We start from the raw sequence: 10,911 nt of genomic DNA, 5'->3' as shown, positions 1-10,911 counted from the left end.
GAGATGGAATAATTTCCATTGACTATGTAAAGTTAGAGATAAATTTGGTCGATCCTCTGACTAAATATGTGGGAAGAAAATTAATTATTCAAACCTAAAAAAAATGGGGTTAAGGCCGACATGTTGTCAATAGAGATGGTAACCCAACATATGTGATTGGAGATCCTATGAAGTAGGTTCATATGGGTAATAACAAGTCGATATTGGCACTGAAGCACTAAAAGAAAGTGCTTCACTGCTACTAATTGAGAGACTGAGTTACAACTCTTAATAAAATTCATAATCCTTATGGATGGTGTATTTAAAAGCAGTATACACTTTATGAATTCACCTATAAGAGAGTGGAGTGGGCCGCTCCTATGAGATTTTGGCCTAGTCTCTAGAGCTCTCATGAATAACCAGGCACGCGCATGGCCTATTGGGTGCAAAACCGCGTTGAAGAGCAAAATTACCGGGGGTCAAAATGTGATTCATAAAATCTCTCACTTACAATGAGAATTCTTGGTTCATAAAAATATTACATTTCACCAGTAATTCTGTGAGTTAAATTTTATTGGTCTAAGTTTGGTTCATAGTCCAGAAGACACCAAATCTATTATATTTGGACCATGCAAATCCAACAAGTTGTTAATTTTTCCATTCCTTTATCCTTTTCGTATAACTTTTTAAAAATATGTGGGGATTGTGGCAGTATTTTCAAAAATTAAATAGAGAAGTGTCCTTTTATTTTACAAATGTCATATCTATTTCAAAGCCTAAATGACAAATGTCTTAGCCATTTTAGAAGCCTATGATAAGTGGCAAAAGAAGTATGAAAAGTGGCAATTGCATGAAAAATTCAAGACAACTTGTCATGCTTCAAACCTCTCTTAAAGCCTATAAATAAGCATTCAAATTAGGCAAAAATGATCAACAAATTTTTTTGCTTTTTCACTATGCAGTAGCTTCTCCTTGTTGTTTTTCCTTCTCAAAATTAATAGTCTATCTTCTTTTGTTCCCCTTTTTTAAATAGTTAGATTTATTATTTAATTTTGCTGATCCCTGTATCCTCTAAATAAATAGAGATGTGCTTGTTTAATCTTGGAAAAACATTTCACATTGTTGAAATAGTTTCTCAGGACAGTGCGCAGCACGACTTAAGCCAATTCGTATATCTACTTACAAATAATATTATTACAGTATTATTATCGTTATTTTCCGGTGTCATTTCCCTACGGATACTTTGGTCAAGGCTCTTAGATTTGCACTAGTTTAATTACACTCGGGCTCGTGTCAACTTTGCCAATTCATTTGATATATTCATACTAATCTTGAAATTAACAAAAAAGAAAGAATAAGTTTTGAAACTATTTCCTACATTGTACTAATGATTTAAGAAAAGCTAGAAGTAGGGGTGTTCAAACCGAATTGAAAAACCGCACCAAATCGAAAAGTCAAACCAAATCGATTAAAAAATCCGATTAAGTTTGATTTGATTTGGTTTGGTATTGAGTAAAAAAATTCGAACCAAACCGACATATAAATATATAATTTTTATATATACTTCTAAAACTTTATATATAATTTTCTTTTTAAAAAAAATCTAGAAATATTTGGGATCCTCTCATGGGATGTAATATTTAATAGAACTATGAAGTGCATCCATTTTTATTTATTTTAAATAATGGGTTGTATCATCACTTAAATTCTTATATCTTTTCCGAATTTAAAACGGTATTTCAAAAATTTTAAAATTAAATAGACATATTGTTATTTAGGTTTCATATTGATTTTTATATATAATTATTAAATTCGGTTAACCTTAAAACTATACATCAAGATTATTGTTAGACGAGTAAGAAAATAACTATCATGTGCAATTAAAAAACTACTCCTATAAGAATATATTAATAGATTGTAAGTTTGTCAATTTTTTCAAATTTTACTAAACGTATATTCATTTATCAAAACTTTATCTACAACTTTAACAAAGTAAGATTAAAATAATAGTCATGTAACAAAAAAATACGAGATACCCAAAAAAATCGACAAAACTGGACCAACCCGGTCCATGTACACCCCTAACTGGAATAACCGTTGGAAATTAAAGAAACTATATATATATATATATATATATATATATATATATATATATAACAAAGAATTTGAAAAATTATTTTTTAATTGCGCTTCCCTATGCATGTCTCATATTTAGGTAGTACTAAAAAAATGGAAAATAAAGTACTAATTACCTTTAACATGAAGGACAGTCGGACAAAGACATTCAAAATTTAAACCTTATAGTTCCTTTAAGCCTTTTAGCATTGAGCTCAATATATTATCATATCATTTATTGTAATTTAATAAATTTTTACGCATAAAGTTATACTCCGCGTAAAAAATTATGAGGTTTAGATGAACCCGGCGCTGCTACCTGCCTCCGCCCCTGAGTTGGAAAACTGAAAGGATTAACAAAGAACATGACTAAATTCAGTGCAATGTACTTGTCTAGTTAAGATTGAGCTAATAAAGTTTGCCATCCTTTCACAAAAAGTAAAAATATGTGCTCATTAAAGGAGAGTAGGCACTGAAGAGAGAAAAATCAACAAAAAGGGAAAAAAGAAGTATCATTTCATATCAATAATTGAACTAAGCACCAATTGTCCAAAACCACACAAATTGATGGACTTGGAAATGATGATAATATTTCCATTATAGCTTTTTTGACAGACATATCTGAATCTTCTCAGCTGATAATAAGGAGTTCACTTTCTCAAGATATGCAGAATCAATAATTGCTGAATCCTATTATCTGTGAAAACATTTTTTTTTTTTTTTCTTTGAAGAAGGTGGTGGTGATGGATTGATTATAGGCAAAATATAGTGGAAATGTGATTCGCGACCTCTTAGACGTGTCACGTATCTATGTCACTGCAATATGCTTTCTCCATTTATAATCTAGTCCAAACTCTTGGCCCAATATTAAAATTAATTGGGCTCTGAAACAAGTTTAGGGGCGAAGTGCATCAGTAGTCACGTTTAAACCTATTGTTTAAAATATATTTACAATATACAATGCATTAATAGATTAGCCAATTTATTCAAATTACAGAACTAAGTACTCTGAATTTTTGTATTTTGAATTTTTGAGCTTCTAATTTAGAATTCAGGACTTTAGTGTCGAAAATTTTTGAGCTGCTAATTTAAATTTAAGACTAAGCGTCTTGAATTTCTGAACTGCTAATTTAAAATTCAGGACATAAGATTCGAATTTTTGGACATAATGTTTTGAACTTTAGGACAAAAGTTTGAACTTTAAGGTTTAAATTTCAAGACGTCATGTTCTGAAGTTTGAGTGAATTGGCTAATCTTTAAATATTTAGTAAACTATGAATATATTTTAAATAATATGCTTAAAAGTGATTACCTGGTGTCATTTCCACAACAAATGTAGAATGAATACAGTCCAACCAAGTCCAACTATCCTAGCAGAAGGAGATTTCGCCCAAATTGAACTTCCATAAAATGCTCTTTTCCATTTAATGTTCAATATCTAATATTCATCTCCAAATATATGGGTACCAATATTTTCCAAGACTAAGCTATTGGATGGGATCTTTAATCGTTATTAGCTTTTTAGAAGTTGGTCCATAGTTAGCTTTTATCACCATATAACCAACCACAAAAGTGAAACATGTGTCTTGTAGTGTTTTTCAATCACTTCCCTAACTTTGAGGGGTAGCACCTAGAATAGTTTGTGTCGTGAACCAGCCTTTCCCGGCGAGGATACCTACACAGATGTCACACAAGCAACTATAGGAGAAATTAAAAAATAGTCAGATTTACGAGTGGTCATTCAAAAATAGCCACAGTTTTAAAAGTCATCTAAATTTAACCACTTTTCATGTAAAGATAAATTTAAACGAAAACACTGTTCAAAATCCGGACTCCAGCATAATATACTGGAGTCCAACATAAGAACTCCAGTATATTATACTGGAACTCCAGTATATTATACTGGACCGATCTTTGTTGCAGCAAAATAGTAGTTAGTTTTCAATGACTTGGCAAACGCTGACTATTTTTGAATGACCAGTTCAAAAACTGGCTAGCCCATGCTATTTTGACAGCAACTATTGGGATGAGAAATTGTACCAAAAGACCTTCACAAAGATTAATTTGGGATCCAAGCCCAATTAGCAAATAGTTAAAACGGAAAAGGGCCTAAAGTGCCCTGAAGTATCGGATTTGGTATAATAATGCCTCCCTTCCACCTTTTCGAATAAAAATGCACCTACCATTTAACTTTTGGCTCAGTCATACCCCTATTTCTAACAGCCTTTCCTTTAAAAAAAATTTTTTAATCCACGAGTAATATTTTTATTGGCTGAACTTAAAGACCGGCCCTAATACACTAACCCACCTGTAACCCGCCCTATTACCGACCCCCTTTGATTAGAAACTACTAACACTAGATCAACCAACATTAATAACCACAACAAACACTACTACCGCTACTATCAAAACACTAATTTGCTCATTATCCAACATCGACACAAATGACCAAAACAACAATTACTTGACATAAAAAAAGTAGAAATATGCAAAATGTTGAAATACTTCATCAACATTTGCCACCAACTTCTCAATTCATTATCTTGACAGTGGCTAAAAAATACAAAAGTAGCCCATGACCATAACAGTAATTTTCTCAATCGATTCAGTTTTAATTCCAAATTGGAACCTTTCTCCTTCAAGGCAGATGTTTTGATCAAATCATCAGCTTTGCTATGAACCATATCAGCCATAGTCTGCTTCAACTTGTTTTTTTCTTGACGAAGGGCATCCAATGAATTTTTTTGATTAAGGATAAACATTGACACATGAGGTAGAAATTGATCATCGCACCATTCCCAATAACGACAACCATTCTTCGCAGAATAACAACATTTGTAGAATCTACGACCGCCATTCATAGGTGTCGTAGTAGTAAAATGGTTGGTAATTAATCTGCAATAACATGACCTTGGCCAAGAGAAGAAGCAGAAGAAGAGTAAGACATTTGAAGCTAAAGGAAGAATAGTTAGTAATGTAAATTTTAGAAGAGCATACGAAGTTGAGAGGTAGGAAATGGGAGATGGAGAATTTGAAGAACCTTAATGAAAAGAGGAGGAAGAAGTTGTTGCGTCTTTAAAAAATTGGGGTTTTGGGTTAAAACGAATTAAAGGAAAGCGGGTTGGTAATGGAGCGGGTTATGGGTGGGTTAGTGTATTAGGGCTGGCCTTTATGTTCAGCCAAATATTATTCGTGGATTAATAAAAGTTTTTTTTAAAAAAGGCTGTTAGAAATAGGAGCATGGCTGAGCCAAAAGTTAAACGGTAAGTAAATTTCTTTTCAAAAAGGAGGAAGAAGGACATTATTATACCAAAATCGATACTTTAGGGACACTTTAAGCCCTTTTTCGCAATTAAAAAGGACTAGGGGTTAGAAATGATTACGTGAATTGTTATGAAGTGTCTATGTAGTTCTGCTTCTCATCCCTTTCTTCTATGGTGTATTTCTGTCCTTTCGTATCTCTCGGTTTCCTTTCAGCTATCCTTTAACTGTTTCATTACAATTTTGAGTTGTTTGTAATTCAATTCAGTGAATCAATATAGTCAGTTGATTTGATTTTATTTGGTTTGTTTCAGTTTAGACCAAGCTAACTAGTGATATTAATTTTTTATTCTTTTTCACTTAAACATAGAAATGCTCCTTCCCTCCGACCCTTTTTAATCTTCACTTTAGCAAAAATATATTTGTTACTTTATAAAATCAAGAACTCATTAATTACTTTATCCAATTCCACTCTTAATTAGTCATTTAAGGAAGAGGCAAGAGTAACTTAGTCAAAATATTCTTCATAATTAATGCTATAAAAAGATTTCTTAATAAACACAAATAAAAAGGATTGGAAGGATTAAAAGACTTATAGCCTATTTGGCCAAGCTGGAGAAATCAACTTATTTTGAGAAGTGTTTTTTTCAAAAGTGCTTTTGAAAAAAGTACTTTTGGAGAAAAGCCGTTTGTGTTTGGCTAATCATTCTAAAAAGTACTTTTGAGCAATAATTTGTATTTTGCCAAGCTTTTCAAAAAGTGGTTTTAAGTATCAAATTACGAATAAGTACATGAATAGATTTACTTAATATATAGTTAATATTATGAGTAAATAAATAATCTCAAAATTTGTTATTACATGCAATAATTAAATCTTTTTATTTTATTTAAGTACAATATGAAAATAAAATTTAAAAGTAATTAATTATTTTAATATAAGTTAAATATATTAAAAGTCATTCAACAAATATAAAAATATTCATCCCTAAAGTCATTATATATTAAAAAGTTATCCTATAAATAATAAGAAATATTTATATCTTAATATCCTAAGTATTAAGTTTGACGATTATTTTAGTATATACTATATTTTGTTAAGGGTATTTTTGGTAAGAAGAAAAGTCAAAATTATTTTTGCTTCTGCTTTTGGAAAGAAGCTATTTTTTTCTGCTTCTCAGAAATTGCTTCGCTTTTTCCCCCCAAAAAAAGGTTGGGCCAAACAGGCTATTAGACGTGAGGGGAGGTGATAAGAGTAATGGGAACTAAGAGACCCTCCATTGACCATTTCCTAAACACAAACATAACTGTCTTACTTTCCTTGTTTTTCTCTCTTCCACTTCTATGCCACTCTCTTCTCCTTAGCAATTTCTATGACGAACGAACAAACAAACAAACAAACAAAAACAACACAAAAAAAGTTAACAAAAATCAACCCAAAAATCCCCATCTAAACATGCCGTCTTTCATTTGATCCTCCATTGGATTTTCCTAATTGGCAATGTGCTACAATGTATCGCAGGACGCTGACTATTAACTGGGATGGACTCGGAGAAGATGATGATGATGATCACTTCTTCGAGTCCTCTGACCGTCTTTCCTCGGTCGTTCCCCAGGACTTGGCGTCCTCGGGATCAGATGATGAGGTTGAGTTTGAGGATAGTCGACGTTCCTTCTCGGCCTCGGCTTCTAAGAATTTCCGAGGCCTTGATATGGAGACAAAAGTAATCAACAATCCTCCTTCCATTGTCATGGAAGATTACGGCATGTGGATGGCTGAGCCTGGAGACGTTAAAGAGCGTCGCAAACGCTTACTCCAGGGAATGGGGTTGACAAGCAATAAAGAACTCCTCAAGTTGACTAGTGCAAAAGTTGTACGAGCCATTTCAAGAAAAGTTGATACATGCAAAGATTCTAAACCAAAAGAAGAACTAAAACAGGAGGAGCCTGAGCCTGAGCCTTCGAATTCGCCACCAATTTTGCTGCTCAGGTCGAGATCAGATGGTGATATACAATTTTTCTCTGTAACTACCAAGAAAAGGAAAGAACAACTAATTGGCGACGTTTCTAAACAACGTCTCACCAGGACATTTTCAGGAGTTTTGGCACCAACCACAAGAATCTGCCAATACGTGAATTCTGCGCCCAAAAAAGGCATCACAAGTAAATCTTCACCACCACAAAATGGCAGTGAGAATATGCCATCATCTATATTGCCAAATGGATGTGCTGATTTGGGATTTGCTTCATTTTTCTTGATAAAAAATCTTGACACCGGAAAGGAATTCATTGTCAAAGAGTCAAATGAAGAGGGAATGTGGAATAAGCTCAGTGATCTACAAACTGGAAAGCAGCTTTCTATGGAGGAATTTGAGAAATCTGTAGGATACTCTCCTGTTGTTAAGGAACTAATGCGCCGAGCAAGTGTTTCAACAAACGATGAAAGGAAACTAAACGTAAATGCATATCTCAGTAAGAGTTTCAGATATAGCAAGAAAACAGGAGTTGCTCTTTTGAAGAACATAAAAGGAGTTGCAAATAGCATGAGCGGATTAATAACTGATAAAGAACTCGAGCAACCTGCACAAGTGGAACAGAAACAGAACAAGAATTCCTCACAATGGATTAAAGTCCGCCAACAAGGAAAGATTTACAAAGATTTTACAGCTTTGCAATTGTGTCAAGAAATTCAGGCTCATGAGGGATCCATATGGACAATAAGATTCAGCGCGGACGCACGTTATTTAGCAACTGCAGGAGAAGACAGGGTAATTCATGTATGGGAAGTACAAGAATGTGATGTTATGTCTACAAAACCATCAGATGATCCGAATTCTATTAGTGACACACCTGTTAATCCAACGGCTGGAAGTAATTCGGATCGTCCGCCCCTGCCAGTGATCACACATATGCAATCAGAAAGAAGGAAAAAGGGAAAGACTTCTAATAAGAAGAAGGGCAACTCACTTCCAGACTATGTAAATGTACCAGAAACTGTTTTTGCTCTCTCCGAAAAACCAGTATGCAGTCTCAACGGTCATCAGGACGATGTCCTGGACCTTTCTTGGTCAAAATCTCAGGTCAGTTTTCATGTACTTAGTCAGTTTACTAATAACAATTGCTGATCAAGAAGGAAATATCAGATTTGATGTTTACTGTGAAGAGAAAAGGGCAGCTCAATGCACTAAGGTCTCGCTATACGCTGGGTCCGGGACGGTTGAACCACAAGGGTTTATTGTACGCAGCCTTATCCTGCATTTCTGCAAGAGGCTGTTTTCACGGCTCGAACCCGTGACCTCCTGGTCACATGACAACAACTTTACCAGTTACGCCAAGGCTCCCCTTCATATTTACTATGACATGATAAATGAATTTTTTGATGCAGCTGCTTCTTTCATCTTCAATGGACAAGACAGTGAGGCTATGGGATGTTGAGACTCAGAGCTGCTTAAAAATGTTTGCGCACAACGATTATGGTGAGATGCCATGTTACTACATTGTAGCTACTCAATCAAGGCCATATTAAAATTACCATCACATGTTTTGACATCTGATGAATCTCTGTGCGGCAGTAACATGCATACACTTCAATCCAGTAGATGACGATCACTTCATCAGCGGTTCACTGGATGGAAAAGTCCGAGTTTGGAATGTATCTGATAGGAAAGTTGTGGACTGGACAGATCTCCATGAAATGGTTACTTCTACTTGCTACACTCCTGATGGCCAGGTAGCTACAGCCCAAACTTTTACTGGTTTCAAACATGCCAAACCACTTCCCCCGCAATTCTAGTCATATTAGAGGTAAACAGTACCACTGATATTTTGCTTTTCTTTACCTAAAGGGTGCTTTAATTGGCTCACATAAAGGAAGCTGTCGCATGTACAGCACCTCTGGTAAGTAAATCATCACAGAATCGTTTATTCTAGAGATAATTTTCAGAGGAATGCAACTGTTAACTTTCAACGCGTTTGTGATTTAGAATGCAAACTGGAACAGAAGGAAAACATTGAACTCGAACCCAAAAAGAAGTCCTTAGCCAAAAAGGTCACTGGTTTTCAGGTATTTCTCTTGTCTATATCTACTAGTAGGTGACAATATTGAATATCAGGAGATCTATCTAAAAACTGAACTTGTTGATGTCCAGTTTGCTCCAGGGAGTTCAACAGAAGTGCTTGTAACTTCAGCTGATTCGCGTATCAGAATTTTTGATGGATCAGACATGACCTATAAATTTAGAGGTACTTTCTAAAAGATATAATCATTCGAAGAGCTTGAATTACTTTCGTTCATTTCATAAATTGTGGATGTATTTGCTGAACCTCAGGTTTCCGGAATACAAGCAGTCAAATTTCAGCTTCATTCAGTCAAGATGGGAAATATATCATAAGTGCAAGTGAAGACTCTCAGGTCTATATATGGAAAAGAGAAGAACCTAAAACTGCAAGTGGTAAATCAAGAAGTCTAATCAATGTTCAAACTTATGAGTATTTCCAATGTAAAGATGTTTCAGTTGCCATACCGTGGCCTGGTAGTATAAAAAATCAACCACCACTTGTAGATCAGACACAATCGAAAAGGCATTCAAAACGTTCCCCCACACCACCACATCCTACCAATGGATCTCCTACGAGGGAAGACAACTCGGCTGGTGCAAATAGCAAGAGGCATTTACCACCTCTACCGGCCAGGAAAAACAGTGCAATGGAGAAAATCCAAAGTAGTCAAGATGAGGACATGGCTCAAGACTCTCCAACAGATCCTGGAGTTGGTCCTAGTGAATCATTTTCATCGAGTTCTCCATCGATCAGAGATGGCGATTCACCTTCTATATCTTCTTCTAGCAGGTTTGATGGTAGCAACAATCAAGGAAATGTCGCTGTCCAAGCAACAGCATGGGGCATGGTTATTGTGACCGCAACCTCGGGAGGTGAAATCAGGGTCTATCAAAATTTTGGGATGCCATTGAAAGCTAGTCGACCGACCAATCTCTTTTAACACTTAACTAAGTCAAAAGAGCTAGAGTCTCAAGCTCAAGTTCAGTATGCCTTTCAGTAATGTGTATGATGTGAAACAGGCAATTTTGATACCTTTTAGATTAGACAAACCAAAATTAGTCACAGTTTTGTCCAATGTTCCAAGAAATTAAGCATTTTTTTGGCTTGTGAACTTGCCTTGTGTAAATTAATTGCTCTGTTGTCTTTGTAAGTGCACAGATCGTTGTTATAAGTAACTGATACCTGATTTATTAACACATTTACTAGCATAATTTTCAGAGCATGAAAGATGGTATAAATAATAATCATCTTACTGATATGTCATCTACTAAAACTCTTATATCAAAGATATTAACTTAAAATGAACCCTTAATTTTTTCATAAAAAGATCTTCAATATTATACTACTGCGGAAGATGTATCTTAACTTTTTAGTACATTAGTGCCATTTTCTACAAGTTTAATTTCCTAGGTTGTTAATAATTAACCTAGGAAATACCTCTTGCAGAAATGCAGGGTAAAGCTACATACAATAAACTCTTGTGGTCCGATTCTTCTTCCC

General features: G+C 34.6%; 1 protein-coding gene across 1 annotated transcript; it reads left to right on the top strand.

Moving 5' to 3' along the window:
- Positions 1 to 6,631: 6,631 nt before the first annotated feature.
- On the top strand, positions 6,632 to 10,622 carry LOC107827622 (uncharacterized). The gene is made up of 7 exons (XM_016654796.2): positions 6,632 to 8,432; positions 8,738 to 8,828; positions 8,925 to 9,082; positions 9,198 to 9,249; positions 9,336 to 9,415; positions 9,501 to 9,594; positions 9,681 to 10,622. Exons 1-7 carry the CDS (start codon positions 6,864 to 6,866, stop codon positions 10,349 to 10,351), a joined length of 2,715 nt encoding a protein of 904 aa, XP_016510282.2. The 5' UTR covers positions 6,632 to 6,863; the 3' UTR covers positions 10,352 to 10,622.
- Positions 10,623 to 10,911: the final 289 nt, after the last annotated feature.

The sequence above is a fragment of the Nicotiana tabacum genome, chromosome 24, assembly GCF_000715075.1.
Source record: "Nicotiana tabacum cultivar K326 chromosome 24, ASM71507v2, whole genome shotgun sequence".
Lineage (NCBI taxonomy): Eukaryota > Viridiplantae > Streptophyta > Magnoliopsida > Solanales > Solanaceae > Nicotiana > Nicotiana tabacum.
This window is presented reverse-complemented; position numbering and strand designations above follow the sequence as displayed.

What these genes read in the sequence shown, in the direction of transcription:
- LOC107827622 (XM_016654796.2), top strand. Translation starts at nt 6,864, where the DNA reads ATGTATCGCAGGACGCTGACTATTAACTGGGATGGACTCGGAGAAGAT. An exon ending in TTTCTTGGTCAAAATCTCAG is followed by an intron (nt 8,433 to 8,737) that starts GTCAGTTTTCAT and finishes TTTTTGATGCAG; the next exon opens with CTGCTTCTTTCATCTTCAAT. An exon ending in GCTACACTCCTGATGGCCAG is followed by an intron (nt 9,083 to 9,197) that starts GTAGCTACAGCC and finishes CTTTACCTAAAG; the next exon opens with GGTGCTTTAATTGGCTCACA.